This window comes from Branchiostoma lanceolatum, chromosome 10 (genome assembly GCF_035083965.1).
Source record: "Branchiostoma lanceolatum isolate klBraLanc5 chromosome 10, klBraLanc5.hap2, whole genome shotgun sequence".
NCBI lineage: Eukaryota > Metazoa > Chordata > Leptocardii > Amphioxiformes > Branchiostomatidae > Branchiostoma > Branchiostoma lanceolatum.
The window spans coordinates 2,746,429-2,766,965 of NC_089731.1; the positions used below are offsets into that span (position 1 = coordinate 2,746,429).

A 20,537-nucleotide genomic window follows, 5' to 3' on the forward strand; every position below is an offset into this window, starting at 1 on the left:
CAATTTTTGGTGTTATTATTTCATAAAATATTATGTAACATAGAAACATTTAGAATTTATAAGATAAAATGACGTGAAACTAAAAGTTTATAGAAATGTTCGATTTCTCCCTCGACGATAGAGTGGGTACTTCCAGGTGAGGAAAATGGCCGCCAAGGTGTCGAACATCAGACGATCTCAGGGTTGACTGCGATCTTCAAGACTTCTCCAGCCACAAGCGTCCTTAATGTCGGCGTATCTTGGCTCAAGAATATCAACATGAACTTCTTAAAAGGTAAGGAAAGTTACAAGGTGTTGACACGCTGTAATTGTGAGCGCTATGAGCGTTTTAAGTGTAACACCGACATCTTCGTTTTTGTCGTCTGTCAAAAGAACCGTGTGAATCTGAGTGGACAAGAGGTTCTAAACCTTTTTAAAACTCCTTAGGGTGCGGAAGGATATTTGTACCACATTCTCCCCTCATGCCCGTGGAATATCTATTTTCTCCAAGTTGTATGAATTGATTATTATCACTATTTTTTTTAATGAACGTACCGCCTAGCGCGCGCCTGCTTCGGGAACGAAGGCAAGGCTGAACTTTGACCATACTCTACTAATGAAGGGGCCGACCATACTCTACTAATGAAGGGGCCATCGATGTCTACGCGTGCATTTTGTGTATTTTGTTGTCTTTTGACATCTTGCATCCTTGGCATCATAATACCATTTATAGTCTAATTGTTGTTGCTGTTTTCATTATTTAACGTCTATTATCACATAGCCAGATGGCCTCGACCAAACAGAAGCCTTCATTGCCCATGTGTTAACCTCCATAACACACCCGTGATCATCATTCCTTCCATTATGTAGAGGATAGCACACCCGTGATCATCATTCCTCCCATTATGTAGAGGGGGAGGTTATCTTTTTGTTAACAATCGTAAAATGTTTATTTGTTCCCAAAAATGTTTACTATCTTAATATGTACAATAAATCAAATCTTTTGTAAGCATATGACAATTAAGTGTTAATGACCTGCCTCTTCCTCGGTGTATATGGTGTCATAATGCCTAGCCATGTGCTATAACCACTGAATAAAATTTTATGAGGTGGTTATACCACATGGCCAGGCTTTATGACACCATATACACCGAGGAAGAGGCAGGTCATTAACATTATTATCATATATGTGTAATGTGTAATATATGTAGGATGACTGTATGTATTTAACATGGCTGTACTGTGCTGTATTTTGTTAGGATCAGGCCCCACAGAGGATGAGAAGGCGGAACACAGAGTCATCAAACACACACTGAGCAGCCAGCTGTCCAGAACCATCAAAAGGGTTGGTATATGCAAATGATATAGAGTTGTATGATATAGTTGTACCTGGTTGTTCAAGATTCATAAACCACATTTAGTTTACTTTACTCTTAGTACCAGGCAGTACGAATTTTTAGTAGATAGTCAACGGTAGTCCTGTCATTTATTGGTCTGCACAATGTAGTTTTTTTTTGTCCTTATCCATTTCTAAAATCTTTTATTCTCAAGGACAGTGAAATTCTGTGCAGATAATATATTATCAAACTGAACATTGTATCAAAACATATTGAATGTGTTTATTTTACCTTAGTTGCAGCAGGAGCACATCGGATCAGACTCAGCAGTTCGAAGGTAATCTATTAAGTTTATAGCAGTTGTCATGATTTGATGAGACATTTCTTAGCTATATAGGGTTCAGGCTGTGGATGGAAGTACCAGATCTAGACATTTATTAATGAATCCAGATCTTTCAGTTGTTACTTTCAGTTCTTACAATCTTACAGAGACCCTTCATGACTTTCTAACTGACTAACGAAAAAAACATCATCAATGCCAAAATTCCATAGAAGGTGTCAAGATCGTCAACATCTTAACTTATTGTAAACTATTGCCAATGATGATATCACAGCTGCAGAACTGCCTGATTACTTATTATGATGTCATGTGTTGTATCTAGCGGGGACCATGGCAACGCCATCTGTAACGTCCTGGAGGCCATCTTTCTCCACGGGCTCAAGGCCTCCTTTGCAACTAAGGTGACGGTTTCCTCATCATCAGTAATACCTACAGCAGACTATATATCATGATCAAGTTTTTGCAGATGTTCGAGTGCATGGAAGACTGTCACATTTTTTTGAGCCTGGCTTTTAGGACCGCTACCGACACCATGGCCAAGCTGTCAAAGAAACATGGCAGTCACAAAACATGACATTCATATTCTAACCCAACATTTGCCATGAGATTATGGAGTTTAATTGTCTTAGCTGAATAGTTTTTGTTTGGAAGAATTACAAAGAATTGGATTTACCCATTCAAGTTTTCAACTGTACATGTGTGTATAACACCAGTGAGTCCATGACTGTCACTGATTTATTGTCTTTTTGTCTGCAGATTTCAGGGATGTTTGGTTCAGGGAAGGAGGAGAAAGGGCCTGTCATGGTAAGTACACATGATGTTTAGTTCATAATACTATGAACTTGTCAAACAATTACATGGAGAAAAGAAAGACAATGAAAGAAATATGATGACAGCAAACTAAGGTGAATAAATAGAGCAAGATGGAAAATGTATTACAACTTCCAGATTATTTGCCACATTGTTATCCATCATGTTGAACATAATATGACAGTTTCAATTTCAAGCTGAAGTTTCACCTGATTTGTTTCTCAAAATTTCAATGTAAGATTTTTACCCTGCAGAGTTTCTGGCCCTTTGTGATGCACTTCACCCACAAGGACGTGGTTTCCCAGCTGAACCACCTCGCCCACATCACCACGGAGATCGGACAGTGCAGGGTGAGTTCTACATAGAACTGCATAGTACATAGTATCTTTACACATTAGCACACATGTATATATTACCAAAAATGATTTTTCTTGTTTTTTCTAGTTTTCTTGTTTTTACTTAATTCGTGGACAAATTTTCTTGAATGAAGAACTTCCATGAAAATGATAAGAATAAATAAGAAAAGCACAAGGGACCATTCCAAGAATCTTGTCTTGTAAATTCTCACAACAAGAAACATTTTCTTATTTTTCTTAGATAAAGAAATAATTTCTATAAAGGATTTTCTCTCATAAGAATTTTCTAGAAATTGAAGTTAAAAGTTCTTGTTTTTCTTGTATGGAGAATCTATTTCTTGCCATGTATAAGAACATACAAGAATTTTTTTCTCCCCTATCTTCTTTTTCTGGTAGTAAGAAAAAACAAGAATTCAAGATTATGAAAACAAGTAACAACTAGAATTTTATTCTTGAGTGTTCTTTATTTTCGTATCAAGAAACCTTGAGAAAGAAATTCTTGATTTTCTTGGGATGTTTAAGAAAATAGAAGAATTTTCTTCTTGCCTTTCTTGGGGTATCCTGCTTAGAAAAAACAAGAATTTTCAAGATATTTAAGCTAGAAGACAAAGTTTGAGTCATAACTAGAATAATATTCTTGAATGTTCTTGATTTTCGTATCAAGAACCTTTGAGAAAAAAATTCTTGCTTTTCTTGGGATGTTTAAGAAAATAGAAGAATTTTCTTCTTGCCTTTCTTGGGGTATCCTGCTTAGAAAAACAAGAATTTTCAAGATATTTAAACTAGAAGACAAAGTTTGAGTCATAACTAGAATAATATTCTTGAATGTTCTTGATTTTCGTATCAAGAACCTTTGAGAAAAAAATTCTTGTTTTTCTTGGGATGTTTAAGAAAATAGAAGAATTTTCTTCTTGCCTTTCTTGAGGTATCCTGCTTAGAAAAACAAGAATTTTCAAGATACAGTCAAACCTGCCCAAGGCGACCACCCGGCGGACCGAGCAAAAACGGTCGCGATGGACAGGTGGTCGCCATGAAGAGGATTCTACTCACATGTTTCCAGGTCGAGGTTTTCAAATACAGTACGTAAATGGATGGAAAATTATGTGAATTTAGACAGCATGACCCCCACCAGGTTCAATTCTGATTGACAGGAAGATCCTAAAAAAATTGCATTTTCCGTTATCGATGTAATAATTGTATACCGCTACATCGTGTACAAATTTTCGTCATAATTTTTACTACAAAACAATGGTTGCCTCTAGCCTCCTTCGCAGACTTCCTAGAACGGCGGCATATGTCACCCCTCGGCTACACAACTCCCTCGGCTACATAACTCCCTTGTGTGCGAACCCTCCCCCCCCCCCCCCCCCCCCCCCCCATACATATGCCGCCGTTCTAGGAAGTCTGCGAAGGAGGCTAGGTTGCCTCGATGATCTCGCAGCGCCCTCCCGCATTCACATCACCGAATTAAGTTTTAAGGACTAAGACAGATCCCAATAAAAAGCCTGCTGGTCCCAGCCTTTTTTGGGGGCGCCGACCGCTGGATGAAAAGGTCAAAAAGTTTTCGATCTGACAACTAAAGATGAAAACGGAACGGTGTAATTTCGTCGCGCCGCGCCGCCATTAGCTCTGTGCGACCGCATCGAAAGGTAAGTCAGTGCAGCAGAACGCACAGCGTCCAATAAAAGTTTGTGAGATTCATGGGAATAAAAAGAAAAGAAGAATTTCAATTTTCACCGATAACTAGAGTATTCGTAAATGTTCATACACAAAAGCATCGTGTTTTAGAAAAGTCAGCGGTACGCCAAATCCGGGCCGCCCCAAATCCATGATGGCGTCGGGACCAAGGAACAACATTTCTCGCCGATGTTTTGCCCACCGCGAAGTCATTTTTCGGCGGAATTTAGCAAGACATGGACACATCTTTGCTGAAAATACAAGAAATAGATAGTAATTTCTGTGAAATCTGCCTTTTGACGCCATGCACTACGTATTCGTTTTGAAAATTGAGTTTAAACGGAACTGAGTTCGCGTTAAACTATAAGATTACGATAGGCACAACAACATCACAAACATTTGTCTTTAAAATGTTTATAGGGGGAACGTTTTATTAAAACACTTCATGGAGGAATCGATGCTATAACATTGCTATTCCATATATTTTTGTCCTTATTTTTGTCCTTACAGTCTTGAAAACATTTCCTTGAAATCCGACAGCAAAATGGTCTAATGTCACCACACGCTTAAAAATTAGGCGGCCGCCATGGGCAGGGATTGTGCTCTGTGCGGTCCCAATTCGTGGCGGTCGCGGTCGCGTTGGACGGGTGGTCGCCTTGGGCAGGCAGCTTAATGCTTGTGCCTATGGGGAAAATTTTCGGGACCGAGAAAAAGCGGTCGCCATGGCCAGGTGGTCGCGTTGAAAAGGTGGTCGCCTAGGCAGGTTTGACTGTATCTAAACTAGAAGACAAAGTTCGAGTCATAACTAGAATAATATTCTTGAATGTTCTTGATTTTCGTATCAAGAAACTTTGAGGAATGCATTTCTTGTTTTTCTTGATAATAAAACTTTAAGAAATACAAGAAATACTTTGAAATTCTTATTTGAACTCGTATAATATAATGGTTGTTTCCTGGCTAAGATGAGGCTATTGCAAGAAATAGAAGCCAAATTAAATTTTCTTTAAAAATCTTGATTGTTCTAGCAAATATCTGCATAAAATTTTGACCAATGGCAACACTTGCCATGTGATCTTTTCCTAACTCCTGATTGGTGGTTTCAAATGCCACAGGCAGTTGACAGCAGGGCCAAAGCTCTGAGAAGTTTATGCCTTCAAGTGCTGTTCACTTCTAGTTCTATTTTGTATTAATTGAAGACTCAAGTCGGTTTCAAAGTCAAAACCCAGGTACAAGAGAACATATACAAGATGGGGATCATGGTCTGAGCCTGCAGCAGATGCCAAATTTTGCACGGAAACACTGGATAGCAGTATGGAAAAGGTAAGTGCCCCCCTCCCCACCCGACTGTATGAAAATCAGCTCAACTTTATTTATCATATGAAAAAAAAAAGTCAAAGGGCCCCTGGATGGTTTAATCGTCAAAAGCATCAAGCATTAGAGATAATGATAAGTATAGCCTCTTTGGGTCCAACTCAAAACATCTTTTTGGCCGACGAATTAATAGATTTTAATCAAAAAGCGATCCGCACACATTGGAAGATTACATTCCACCTCTGAGGGGTGGACTATTTTAAACGTATTGTTTCTGGAAAACATATGGATAGGTTTAAGAATGATAAAACATATGATGTGTTTTGTGAAGAAATCAATTCAATTGGAACTTTCACATCTAGAAGCTGGAAGTTAGTTAGCTCAACTCAGAAAGTAAAAATGAATAACATAGTCTTCATTTTTTCCCCAGATGTTGGAAGATGCCAATGGGAATGCCAATGTCAACAGAAATGGGCTTGAAGGGTTTGGTTTCCATAGTCGAAGATGATCATCTGTTAACACTGCCAAGTCAGATGAGGCTGCTCTACACCACCTTCCAAGATGATAAAGAATTATATATTATGAAATATATCATATGTAATAAATCATATAGCATGTTAATTACATAGCAGTTTGTAATCTTTATGTCCTTTCAGTTTCAGTAGGCTTTGTATCAAAATTAGTTTTGGTATTTGTACAACAATATTGTATATAATGTATATTATTATTATACCTATTATTTTTGAAATAATATACTGTAAAGCTTTGCCAATGTCATTTTTTATACCAGACTCCACAATTTACAGAAATATTAAGCCATCAACATGTCATTTTAACTGTAACTCTTGGAGTGAGATTCTTCTTGTAAGAACATCAGTCTTAAGAGTAAGAAAACATTTCTAGGTAGCAAGAATTGTGTTCTTGAAGTAAGAAAAGTATTCTTGTTGTAAGAAGATTAATCTTAGAAGTAAGCAAACATTTCTTGACAGCAAGAATTGTGCTCTTGGTGGAAAAAAAGTAGTCTTGGTGTAAGAATATTAATCTTAGAAGTAAGAAAAAAATTCTTGGCAGCAAGAATTGTGCTCTTGATATAAGAAAAGTATTCTTGTTGTAAGAAGATTAATCTTAAAAGTAAGCAAACATTTCTTGACAGCAAGAATTGTGCTCTGGATGTAAGAAAAGTATTCTTGGTGTAAGAATATTAATCTTAGAAGTAAGAAAAAAATTCTTGGCAGCAAGAATTGTGCTCTTGATATAAGAAAAGTATTCTTGTTGTAAGAAGATTAATCTTAGAAGTAAGCAAACATTTCTTGGCAGCAAGAATTGTGCTCTTGATGTAAGAAAAATATTCTTGGTGTAAGAATATTAATCTTTGAAGTAAGAATACATTTCTTGGTAGCAAGAATTCTGCTCTTGATGTAAGAAAAGCATTCTTCTTGTAAGAAGATCAATTATAGAAGTAAGAAAACATTTCTTGGTAGCAAGAATTCTGCTCTTGATATAAGAAAAGTATTATTGGTGTAAGAATATTAATCTTAGAAGTAAGCAAACATTTCTTGGTAGCAAGAATTGTGCTCTTGATATAAGAAAAAATATTCTTGGTGTAAGAATATTAATCTTAGAAGTAAGCAAACATTTCTTGGTAGCAAGAATTGTGCTCTTGATGTAAGAAGATTAATCTTAGAAGTAAGAAAACATTTCTTGGCAATAAACAATCTTTGCTCTTGATGCAAGAAAAGTATGCTTATTGTAAGAAGATCAATCTTAGAAGTAAGAAAGTATTTTCTAGGCAGCAAGAATTATGTTCTTGAGGTGAGAAAAATATTCTTTGTATAAGAAGATCAGCTCTAGAGGTAAGAAAGTATTTCTAGGCGATAACAATTTTTGCCCCTGAAGCGAGAAAAGGATTCTTGATGTAAGAAGATGTAAGAAAACATTTCTCAGCAATAAGCATGTTTGGTCTTGAAGTGAGGAAAATATTCTTAGTGTAAGAACCTAAATCTTGAAAATAAGAAAGCAGTTCTAGGTATTAAGATTGCAGGTCTTAAGTAGAGAAATGCATTCTTGTTATAAGAACAAAAAACTTGAAAAGAAGAAAGGATTTCTTGGCTGTAAGAATTTTGGTCTTGAAGTAAGAAAAGACGTGTTGGTATAAGAACCTAAATCTTAGAAATAAGAAAGTAGTTCTTGCTATCAAGAATTTTGGTCTTAAGAAGAGAAATGCATTCTTTTTGTAAGAACATAAAAGCTAGCAGTAAGAAACCATTTCTAGGCAGTAAAGTTTTGGTCAAGAATACCAGCCTTTAAGTGAGAAATTAATTCTTAGTATAAGAACCTCACATCCATGTGTCTGAATCAAGAATATACATAGAAAAAAATCTTACTGCAAGAATTACTTTCCGGCAGTAACCAAGGTCATTTTTATAAGAAAGATTTTCTTACTACAAGGAAAAGCTCAGTAAGTAAAAAATTGCTTAATTCGTGGACAAAACCTTTTTCTTGAATACAGACAAATTTGCTTGCATGAAGTAATATTTTTCTGTATGTAAGAAAAAACTAGAATACAAGAAATTGCATTTTTGGTAGTGTACGCATGCACATTTCGCAAACAGGTTGCACGCACACACATATGATAATTACACAATAGTCATGCTCAGGCGGTGCACATATGCATTCACACACATACACACATGTGTGTGCATATATACAATACATAGACATCCATACACAAACACACAGAGTCACATACACTCATACACACATGTACAAAATGCACACTCATACACTCACACACACACACACACACACACATACATGTATACAGTCACATACATCCACAGACATGCACACACACATATACATGTACATAAACTTAGACATAAACACTCTCTCACAGACACATGCAAAGGTACACACATAGATGTACACACACTTGCGCACACACTCTCACATGCACACACAGTGTCACACACACACACACACACTTATGTGTTAGTAATGAGGTTCCTTAATTGTACATTTGTTTGTGTAGGCGTGGATCCGGCTTGCCCTAAACGATGGTTTGATGGAGAGTTATGCTGAAGCCATGCTGAGGGACAAGGACCTCCTCAGGTCTGTACCATACAATGTACTATACAATATGTTTTGTCATGTGACTTCAGTAGTGGGTCAAAGGTGCCTGGGAGTCTGTCCTGTATACTATTGTCTATCTATATCTGACAGTGTCTATTTACATTGTATATCATGTCTTTTCGCCATGCAAAGTGTTTGGAAAAAGCCTCACGAGTACATGTTATTCCTTCGTTTTCAGACATTTTGAAGTCATTGCACAAAATCTAAATGACTGCATGTGTATTAAGAATCAAAATGAAAACATGACTTCTGTGCTCCCTGAAACTTGATGTACTGTAACAAAAAAGAGTCTGATTTTATTATCTTCCAGTATGGAATTGTTTCTTTTAATCAACAACCAACATATTTATTAATCTATTTATATCAATTATGAATGATTGTGACACTATTAACAATAACAGTTCCTGACTTACCACCACATACATGTACACATCACTCTAAGCTTCATTTCTATTATGAAGCGTGATAGACAGAAAAAGTACTGACTGTCATGATGTAATGTGTTTCCAAGGTCCCACTACAGATCTATTGCCTATCTTAGAGATGAGGAACACCCAACCATCATGAAGAACCATTTGCAAGGTTGGTCATCACATTGTTAGAAAACCAAGATTTGTTTCCACTATAATTATTTCATAGGCAGAATCTGATACATTGGAACTGTTTGTCTTTGACTGGGTTCAGATTGATAGGAACCATTAACCCCACCTGTGCATGTTCTGATTGGTTGAAAGCTATTACTCGTGTTCTGATTGGTCATAACTGTTTGTCCCTGTATTCTTATTGGTTGGAACCATTTGATCCTGTGCGCTGATAGGTTGAAAATGATCACACCTGTGTTCTGATTGGTCACAGCTGTTTGCTCCTGAGTGCTGATTGGTTCAATCTGATCATCCCTATATTATGATTGGTCAAACTTGTTTGAACCCAATGGTCTGATTGGTCACAGCTATTTGCTCTTGTGTGCTGATTGGCTGAAACTGATCACAAACTGTTCTGATTGGTGGTGTTCCCAGGACTGGAGGGTTTCCAGTTCCAGCTGTCCTACAACTCCAGCGTGCTGAATGACTGGGGTGTGTCCTCTCTGACCTTGGCTGGGCTATGGTCTCCCCAGCAGGCACCTGAGGCCGTCACTCCAACCTCACCTGATGGTAAGTCTGGCTGATAATCTCCCCAGCAGGCTCCTGAAGCCGTCACACCAACCTCGCCTGATGGTGAGTCAATCCTGTAGCCTCCCCCCAGACTTCTTAGGCTTTTGTAGTACTCATACCATCTTCTTCTGGTGGATAGTCTGGCAGTTAGTCTTCCCCCAGGCTCCTGAGGGTGTTACTCCAACCACCCCTGATGGTAAGTCAAGCCTGTAGCCTCCTCCAAGGCTTCTTAGGCTGTCATAGTACTCGATGGTAAGTATGGCTGATAGTCTCCCATCAGGCTCATCAGGTTGTACATCATCACATGCACCATCTTCTCCTGATGGTAAGTTTGGCAGTTAGTCTTGCCCCAGGCTCTTGAGGGTCTCAATCTGTCCTCTCCTTGGTAAGTCCAGAATAACCTCCTCACAGGCTTTGTAGGCTGCATGAGAAACTACTGTAGACATGTCATTGTTTTGTAAAATCCTATAATCCAAATGGCTCAGTAAATGTATCTAATACCAAAATGTTCTATTCTATCAAGTTGCCATGGAGGCCACCGAGGGCGATGACCCCACCCTGCCCTCACAGCAGGCAGCCAAGGAGGTCAGGCAGGTCAGGTCGACTCGCAAAGGTCAGAGGTCATCACGGAAGACAGTTGACATCCTGGATCCTGAGGGAGATCCAGATCCAGTGGAATCCTCCATTACCATGGAAACAGGAGATACTTCTACGGAGCAAATTCTGTATGATGGCAAGAGAACCACGCCTGTGGAGAGCACCTCATCAGGTACGCAAGAAAAGGACACCAGTCAGGTTTTGTTGAGGAGTGCGGAGCCATCTTCTTATGACTCTGAGAACGCTGTCAAGGAAGTGGAAGCGGAAAATGAAGTGTCTTCAGGGGATTCTCAGGGCATTGGGAAGATGCAGGGAGTTTCAGCGTCTCTGCAGTCTCCAGACAATGTTCAGACATTGACGCCCAGTTCTCAGACCTTTGAGAATGTAACAAATCATCAGACTCAAGTTTCAATGGATCCAACACCAGCAAGCAACTCAGTTGCCACTCCAAGCAGTGCTGTGTACCAAGCAGCAGGAACTGTGGAGAAAGTCGGTGGCTATACTGCAGACAATGAGGAAAACCTTCATCTCTCTAGGGGTGTGCAGAGCTCTGTGGAAACCCAGGTTGTTCAGCATACATTGCCAGCACAGTCCACTTTTTCTCTGCCTTTGCAAACGTCGGAGCAACCACAAGGAACACAGGAGAAAGAGACTAGGTCAGAAACCCTGACCTCTCAGGACATGTTCTACGACATCTACAGCAGGAGCAGGACCGAGACAGAAGCTAGCATCACATCCCCGTCCTCCAATGACGAGGGAGAGAACACAGTAAACATAGCAGCATATTCGCCAGCACAGCAGGCTTCACAACAACAAGAGCAAACTTCTGCTGAGAGCATGGAAAGGTATGAATCTTCTAGGACGGTGATATTCAGCAATTTAGAATTTAGAATAAAACTTAAGATCCTTCCCACTCCAATTGGTGTATAGCGGTGGTACCCATCTCTGTTTCTATAGCCCTTGGGTGTGTATTGGTGTGTGTTCAACCCCCCATACTCTTCCTGTAAGTGCTGAGTGCTAAGCAAAGAAAGCAGTATATGCACCGTCTTTGGCCATGGTATGACCTGACAGGTTTAAGACTGCAGCTTTCTGAATGAAAAACAAGTTCTCTATCCACTAGGCTTATAAAATTGCACTGGTCTTCAATGCTTGCTATGAATAAGTCCATACATGTAAGTCATATGATATTAAACATCTCTTTTTGATATCCAAACTGTACATCTGGTTCCAGTGAGGAGAGTGTGGCAGGATACGGTAGCTATGGCAACAGCCTGGGGGTGCGATCTGGTTGGTCGTCAGCCGGGACGAAGGACAGCATCCCTCCCGACCCCGGCAGACACAGGGCACCATCCTCGTCTAGAGGTACGGAACACTGCTTTTTTCAAATGTAGAAAGTTAGCGAATTTCGACAGCCCTAGATATCAACTTAATACATGATATACTATAAAGTTTGACACATTTCAAACATCCTGCTTGTAGTCTTGAGTTCTCTCCTAGTAGGTACTCTGCTGCTTTGTGTTAAAACTTATATGTAGTCGACATGTAAGCTTGTACCTACATGTACATTACCAACACACTATATTATAAGCTGCCAGGGTTTTAGCATGTTGCACTGTTTTAATTTTTGAGATATACTCAATATTGTTTTTCACGGTGTATTCTCAAATATTGTTCCTGGTGTCATATTGGCCCTAATTAATAATAACTTGTTCTAATACACTTATCTGTGTATGATTGTTGGAGCAATTGAAGCTCATCCTTGACTCCACTGTTGTTTTTTCTTCCAGGTAGCTTCGACTCGCTGCTGAAGAATTACTCGCCTCAGGGCAGCCTGGCCACAACCCCGGGCATGCAGGAAATACTGGAGACACTGGCTGGGCCTGACGCTGGACTGGAGTCACAACTGGAGCCACAGGTCTGTACTGTCTATTTACACACACGTGCACATGTACACACGCACAAACACACACACACACACCTACACACACACAAACACACACTCACAAACACACACACACTCCACACGTACACACGCACCGCGGGCATGATTCAGATCAGGACTAACAACACCGGTCTGTGTACATGTAGATGTAGAAACGTACCGATTTGTATTGTTCATAGACTCATTACACAGTAGTGCAGTAGATATTGGAAGCAATTTGATGATTTGTAGTATAGAACAAAGCAAACCGTTAGGTTTGAATTGTCCACCCAACTGAGTTTTTGTCAGTTTGCAGATTCTTTAAAACTAGAAATATCACATATTTAAGTTTTTAGCCTCTGATTGCTTTGCTCATTGTTTGTGTCTCTTTCTTTTGCAAAGTTTTCCTGCTTGATGAAGTCGATTTTGCTTCTGATCACCAATGACTGATGAACTGATCCCTGAAATCTGTTCCTTAGGAACCTGATAATAGCCATTTGGAAGAGAGTGATGAATTAGACAGAGAAGAGTTTGAGGTAATTCAATCATGCATGATGATAAATGTAGCTCTATCAGCATGGAATACGTAACAATGAGCTTCCTTTTCATGTTGCTGTTATATCTTTGCATGCTTTCCCAGAGTTTGGAGTACTTTGAATTCTTATTTCTTGTCTTCCTATTTTACATTTGCATGCTTCTTTATCATATCAAGCTGCAACCACTCTTCATTATTACATTCTAACAGCTTTGTACTGCTTGTTTCCTTCTTTATTGAAGACTGCTAATCATTACAGTAACTATAACAGGATTGCATAGATTCAACCTCAACCTTTATAATAATATAGATAATGTAGCACAAAAACTGAATATGTAATCCATAGAAAATCATAGACTGATAATATAATTTCAGGTTCTGCCACTGGGCTCTTCTGTCACCTCAGGCCATGCTGACCCTGTAAGTATAATTATCATAATATACATTTACCTGACATCTTACCTGCTGTGCTACTTTACATCGATATACATCGTTTGTATGTTACCATTTTCCCTGTTTATAGACCAGGAGATTGAGGGCTTGAATCGCAGCTGTTGGTGTTCATTGGGCTTGGATGCAGCTGGAAAAGGTTGCAATTTTAATACATTAAAAAAATGTGCTGTACATGGTGTCTGTCCGTGTAAACACCATAGGAGGGGTGGCTCTTTTCTCAGCTTTGCTGATGAAGATATTAATGTTTTTTTTATTGGTCAGAAATTACCAGCAATGGCAGCCTTTCTAGCGCTGAATTTATGCAGGGTATTACAGCTTTCACACAATACACAACATATATAATATCTTATCCACACTTGCATTTTGTGGAACTGTCGCAAGGGTCTGGGAGGCTGCCATTTGGCGCCACCAGGTGACCTCAATATGACTTTCCCCAACCGAAGTCAGGTACTCATTTACAGCTGGGTGGAGTGAGGAAAGTCGTGTTAAGTGCCTTTCCCAAGGGCACAACATCGGTGACATGACAGGATTCAAACTCAGGTTCTGAGTCGAACGCTCTGCCGTTGCGCCACATGACCCAGATGTGGTTTTTATTTTCCCAGAGAACGAAGGAGCTGATGGCCCAGCTGACGTCCATCGGCCGAGAGAAGGGACTCGACGTGCAGAACTTCAAGTGCAAGGAGTGTGAGAGGCAGATTGGACTCAGTAAGTAAAATTTTTCCTTAAATAAACACAAAGAAGGTTTTAAGTGTGCATTGTAACAAAGCTCTGTGAGTGCATTGCATCAGCTTAAAAAAAAGATCATCATTCTTAATGTCTCAAGCTGTACGCTTTGAGTTTAGGGGAAGAAGAAGAACTGCCTCACAAAATAGTTAAATGAATAAAAGACTCTTTGTACACAACCAAGTGCTTTATTCAACTAATGTTTCAGTGACTGCCTGTCTTCTTCCTCAGGGTAATTCTGACTGGTTCACCTTGCACTGCAGCTAGATATGTCCCTGCAAAAATGACTTAACAGTCACTGTTCCTGTTATAGTTATTGATTTAAGTAATGTTTCCCTTTTACCCCAGTCTTTGGGAAATACCGAGTGTGTAACTACGACGGCTGCTACTACTGCGAGGAGTGCCACGTCAACGAGGAAGCCGTCATCCCTGCCCGCATCATCCTCAACTGGGACTTCAAGAAGCACAAGAGTGAGTGCAATGTGCTATAGGCACAGTCCTTAAAGAAGCACAAGGGTGAGCGCAAAGTGCTGCACATACAGTCCTCAAAACTGGGACTATAAGAAGCAAAATGGTGAGTGCAAAGAGCTGTAGAATGATGCAGTCCTTAAAAATGGGACTACAGAAAGCACAATCAACTATGGTGAGTGCTCTGAGCTATAGATGTAGCCCTTAAAGAGCACAATGGTGAGCTCCCTGTGCTATAGACACAGTCCTTAAAACTGGGACTACAAGAAGCACAATGGTGAGCAATCTGAACGGTTAAACACAGTCCTTAACAGGATACTAGTATCCCGGTACAGTAAGGGAGTTTCTTCATTGACTTACCAGGCCAGACAAGTAAATTTACTGCAGCGCCTCTCATGAAAATTAGAATGTACATGTATCAAGCAATTGGTACAATTTTATTCCTGATGTGCACAAACAGTGAACAGAATGTCTGATTGTCCATTGTTGTGTCCAGTTGCCCACAGCACAAAGCTGTTCCTGCTACAAGTGGACGAGGAGCCGCTCATCAACCTGGAGGAGTGCAACCCCGACATCTACACCTACATCAAGGAGATGTCAGAGGTCAAGGTAAGATTTCAGAGGTCAAGGTTATGTTGTATATGTCAGTGGTGAATGATAGATGGCAGATATCAGTGTCAAGGGTCAAAGTAAGACAATAGAGGCCAAGATAAGGTGTCAGACATCAATGTCAGGTGTCAGAGATAAATGTAAGATGAGAGAAATCATGATGCCAGGGGTTAAAGGTAAAATATCAGTGAAGGTAAGACGTCAGAGGTCACACAATAGTCGAAGCCTGCATTAAGATCCTGGAAAAATCCTGAGGGTACAAGATAGTGACATAGAACCTATATCTTTAGACGCTGCAGCTGTAACTGATTTACATATTGATTAAACTATTTAAAGGCGCATATGTTCATCTGTACATACAGTAAGGCCTTACCACCTGCCCTTCTATACTTCCTCAGACCCTGCGTCTTCAGCTGAAGTATGTGAAGGCGTACCTGTTCACCTGTAACCAGTCAGTCGCTGAGGATCTCAGGAAAAGGTACAACTGAACATGACAGATTTTTAGGTCTATATTAAACAAACCACTTTCTGATAAAAATTATTCAAACTGTACAAAATGAGAGTCTCAGAATATATATCTTAGAGTAGATAATAATTGATTTGAAAGTTTATAGAAAAAAATGAAATGCTAATCCTATCTGGTTGATAAATGTGTTGATACTGTAATTTCTGTCTCCCTGCTTTTTTTAAAAAAGTTTTAGAGATTACGTGAGTTCCAATGGAGTCCTGGAAGACTAGAATTGTTATGAACATTATTAAAACCTAAAGTATGTATCACAAGTAAAATTATAATTGATACTTACCACATTGTAACCCTGCATGTACTTTTCCCTGTTGTTCCAGAGTCTGGCCCAAGGACTACATGTTGGACAGGATCCACCTGTACTCTGTTGTTGTAAGTTTTCAAAGACCTGTACATTGTACATACAAGTGACTGACAATTTGTACCCCATGACCCTCCATGTAAGATTGTCATACACATTTGTAATTGATGCAGAAAATTACAATTTACATGGAAAGGGTCAAAATCACATTAATTTTTTTGCACCAATTAAAGTAAGACAGAAATGGAGTGCCATCCACAGCCTGGAGCCTTTAGCCTATGTAAGAATGTGTAGTGTGTAGTGTTTGTATACAAAGTATATACAGAACTGCAGTACCATTTGTAACCACCATGTGGAGCCTGTAAGTTTGTGTACGATGCCTGTACAGTGTGTATATGTACATGTATGTGTACACAGAACTGCAGTACCTTCGACAGCCATCAGGTGGAGCCTCTAACCTATGTAAGATGTCTGAGTGCAAAGTGCATACTGTACTATGTACAAAATGTACACAGAGATGCAGTACCTTTGACAGCCACTAGGTGGAGCTTCTAGTGTAAGAAGTACATGTATGTACAAAGTATACACAGAACTGCAGTACCTTCGACAGCCATCAGGTGGAGCATCTTGCCTATGTAAGAAGTCTGAGTGCAAAGTGCATACTGTACTATGTACAAAATGTACACAGAGATGCATTACCTTTGACAGCCACTAGGTAGAGCCTCTTGTGTAAGAACCACATGTATGTACAAAGTATACACAGAACTGCAGTACCATTAACAGCCACTAGATGGAACCTGTAGCCTATGTAAGACATCCATTTGTTTTACGTTGATGAAGGTTAGACATCCAGGTAATAAGATACGCCAAAATATATTACTCAAGCAACTGGATAAGATTTTGAAACAGTCAGACGTTTCAGGCAGTATCCACTGTCTTTCGTCAGTGACTAACGATAGGACTGAGAACACCAGGTTTTATACCAAAACTCTGAATAGATATGTTAATGAGGTAAAGACAATTTAGGATGTCTTGAAGTAGTCTTCAAAAAGAAGATTAATTCAAGACAAAGTTTATGCCAATAGTTCAATTAGCTACTGTTGTTCTGTTTCCATTTGTTTTGTTCAGGACTTGCTGCAGGTGACGTCAGGGCAGCTGCAGCAGCACCTGAAGAAGGTTGTCAAACACGCCACCAAGCACGTCTACAAGTGCCAGGTGAGAATGCACTTAGTCTACTAACTTTAAAAAACAAAAAACCTGATATTGGAAGTTGATTTTTCCATCCAAAAGCTGTCTTTTAAGGCCTACATCAACGTTTTGGAGCGAAATAAGCCATTGGCAGTGTAGAATCCATCCTTGTTTTTTTTTCTGCCAAACCACTTGAAATCAATTGTTTGCTTAGTTGTTTCAAGCATTCTGCTTCGAGTTTGATCTGATTTACATTCTACTTATGTCTGAAGAAGTAAAGCAGGTAGAGTTGTAACCCTCTTCCCTAACTACCCTCCCTTCAGTTGTGCAGCCAGAAAGGGTTCCTATGTGAGGTCTGCAACAGTCCTAACCCCATCTACCCATTTGAGACTGAGTCCACTGTCAGGGTAAGTACTGATCTGTCAGGGTGAGTGCACTCACAAGGCATGGTTTCTAGTGATGTAGAAATATGTCTGTCACGTTATGTAGTGAGATACTGGCCATGGCAATGCACCCAATATTAATAATAGCGTGCATACGTAGTTCAGTGGATATAAAATATTAGTGATCCTACCTCAGGATGAAGAGGTCGTGATTTGAATCCAGGCTGTGTTGCTCTCCCTAAAATACTGGAGAGAGTTTTAAGGACGGGATGTTAAGCTGTCCTCTGTTCACTGTACGGAAAGAACTAAGGGGGATTTCTCTGGCACAATCATCCTGTAAATACTGTACATATCATCTGCCTTCTCTGTCAAGACCAATAGAAGAGTATGCCGGGTAGCTTAACCTCTTCATTGAGCTCATTGAGCTAAACTCGTTTAGGATCACTTTCAATTTTTCACCCTAAGTTGTAGCTCTGGGGTACAGACTCTAGCCTAACAGCGTGTTCCCAAAGTGTTCTTGGCAGTAGCATTCCAATCTTTAACTTAATCTGTAGAAGTAGTCATTATAAGCTGCCAGCTGCATGGTTGACAAAGAGAGACGAGCATCAAAGGTGGTAACAATGCGTTGTTTCTCCGTTGATTTTTCCGCAGTGCGATCGGTGTAAGGCTGTGTTCCACGCGAAATGTCGTTCGGAAAACCGAGCGTGTCCGAAGTGCACCAGACGAGATCTGCGCAGGTCGCAGTTCCGCACCGTGGAGGACACGTCGCCAGACTTCACTTTTCCCGTCTAGCTCTGTGGATGTGATGACCACATACACAAATACAAGATAACTTTATTGGAAATCGAAGTGTTCCACTGAATTCAAACCAATGTACAATGATTAAATCATTTAGGCTGGACAGCAAAATATCATCGGATATCATACCTATGACCCTAAATCTGACATATACAGCTGCACTAGGCTGGTACGACTCTGGTTAGTGTCATGTCTGCTCCAAATATCACAGCAAGGTTGTACATGACATTCTCTGAAGGCAGGGGCAAAAAAGCAGTAGTCTAGTGTGATTCCTCCTAGCAGCAACAGTACAGAAATATGGAAATCTACAGTAATTGGCAGGCAGCAGGGTTGATTTGCTTGCCTGGGGTCATCAGCGCTAGCCAGCCTGAGTACCTTCCTAGTCGGGCTTACATCTAACTTTAATCTAACAATGCCTCCAACAAATCGGCCCGGAACTGCTTGCATTGAAACTGCCTGATGTAACGTACATTATGTAATGAGTCAGTTCTAGCAGAATGAAGCCTGTACTGATGTGTGATTGCACGCCCAACTGAACAGCTAGCCCGGATGCCACCCTACAGTCTTTGTTCTGACGGTTTTCAATGTTTGGCATAATGATATGCAGGATAGTATTTAGGTTGTTGCTGTAAACAACAAAGCAGATTCCTGACGGCAATAGCAGCATGTGCATATAGCAGTAGTCTACAATCTGAAGGACGAAGCGGTCGTGGAATCTTTAAGTTAGCAATCTGATTAACAGATCATAAAAAGACACAAGGTCGATTCAAGATTGTATTCAGATCCGTTTTAGCTGTGACTTTAACACCTCAGGAAGACAGAGCAAATTCCTGACTGTAATGGCCGTAAGTACATGCATGTACGTAGCAGTGATCTCCAATCTTAAACATAATTCTGTTGATCGCGATGAGTCTTTCAGTTGGTAGTTTGAATGGGTCATTGACTAACTGAACAGATACAGTATCGGCTCCCGCTAGCTGTATATATTCAGCTTGAAAAAGCCGTGTGTCCTGTATGCAGATTCCTGAGGGCAATGGCAGCAGGTATATGTACATGTAGCAATGATCTGCAATCTAAAAGACGAGACTGACGATCACGTAGAGTCTAAGCATTCTGATTAGGTCATTGCAAAAGGCAACGGAAAAGATGTAAGGTCGATTTTAGCTTGTTCAGATTAGTTTTAGCTGGAAGACGCTGTGACTCCAATACCCCTGCTTGCTGATTTATGGAGGCAATGGCAGCAGGTACATGTAATAGTAATCTACGTTCTGAAGGACAAATCTCTCTCGTGGATTAATCTCAGCTGTCCGATTTTGTCATTGCAAAGAAGACAAGACACTGTCGATTTTAGCTTGTTAATATTCAAATCAGTTTTAGCTGGGAGACGCTGTGTCTCCAACACCTTTGTACGTAGGGGATGTAAGAAGTGGAAATGTTGTAATGTATTCGAAGCTCTCTTGAAATGTTAATTTTTCGTGACAGCAAGAAAAGGGGTAGGGTTTGGGGACTTACAGAGTGCTTAACGTGATGGAGTTTTGTACATACAAGAATCTTATTGTTCACCAGACGTTGCAGATATCTGCCTAACATGATCATCGGCGTGAAAGGAAAAGCTGGTGCCCCAATTGGCTGTTGCATAATGATTTTAGAACTATGATATCCGTTCTGTTATGTGCAATAAAATTTTAAGTGATTTAAAGGCGCTACGAGTCGGGAATTATGTTTCAAAGAACCAAGCCTTGGTAAGGATGTATAGTTTTATTACCAAAAGAAGCAGATATGTCGTTCTTGATGCCCTTGAAAGGACTTGGTGTCGCAGTTCAAAACAAAGATGTCTTGCATTTCCGCAAGTTCACGGCAGGGGGCGTCTCCATAGCTCCATATGAACCAGCGAGAGGAAAGCGTTCAGATTTGTGTTGCCCATTTCATGAGGGCCTTTTCACCA

At 39.9% G+C, this 20,537-nt stretch overlaps 1 protein-coding gene and 1 long non-coding RNA gene across 3 annotated transcripts; both read left to right on the top strand.

Moving 5' to 3' along the window:
- The first annotated feature begins 123 nt into the window (after positions 1-123).
- On the top strand, positions 124-20,291 carry LOC136443320 (pleckstrin homology domain-containing family M member 1-like). 2 transcript variants are annotated; one of them, XM_066440508.1, is made up of 22 exons: positions 124-274; positions 1,239-1,324; positions 1,613-1,653; positions 1,979-2,057; positions 2,413-2,460; positions 2,721-2,816; positions 8,842-8,921; positions 9,454-9,524; positions 9,959-10,093; positions 10,617-11,535; positions 11,922-12,052; positions 12,478-12,605; positions 13,091-13,147; positions 13,522-13,566; positions 14,202-14,304; positions 14,671-14,793; positions 15,287-15,399; positions 15,798-15,877; positions 16,243-16,294; positions 17,352-17,438; positions 17,735-17,818; positions 18,446-20,291. In XM_066440508.1, exons 1-22 carry the CDS (start codon positions 259-261, stop codon positions 18,584-18,586), a joined length of 2,715 nt encoding a protein of 904 aa, XP_066296605.1. In that variant the 5' UTR covers positions 124-258; the 3' UTR covers positions 18,587-20,291. The 2 variants fall into 2 exon arrangements, with proteins under 2 accessions (XP_066296605.1, XP_066296606.1); XM_066440509.1 differs by lacking the exon at positions 13,091-13,147.
- Positions 5,278-7,551, top strand: LOC136443425 (uncharacterized). Its single transcript, XR_010757149.1, has 2 exons — positions 5,278-5,819; positions 6,241-7,551. It is a non-coding gene; the product is annotated as an uncharacterized lncRNA (long non-coding RNA).
- Positions 20,292-20,537: the final 246 nt, after the last annotated feature.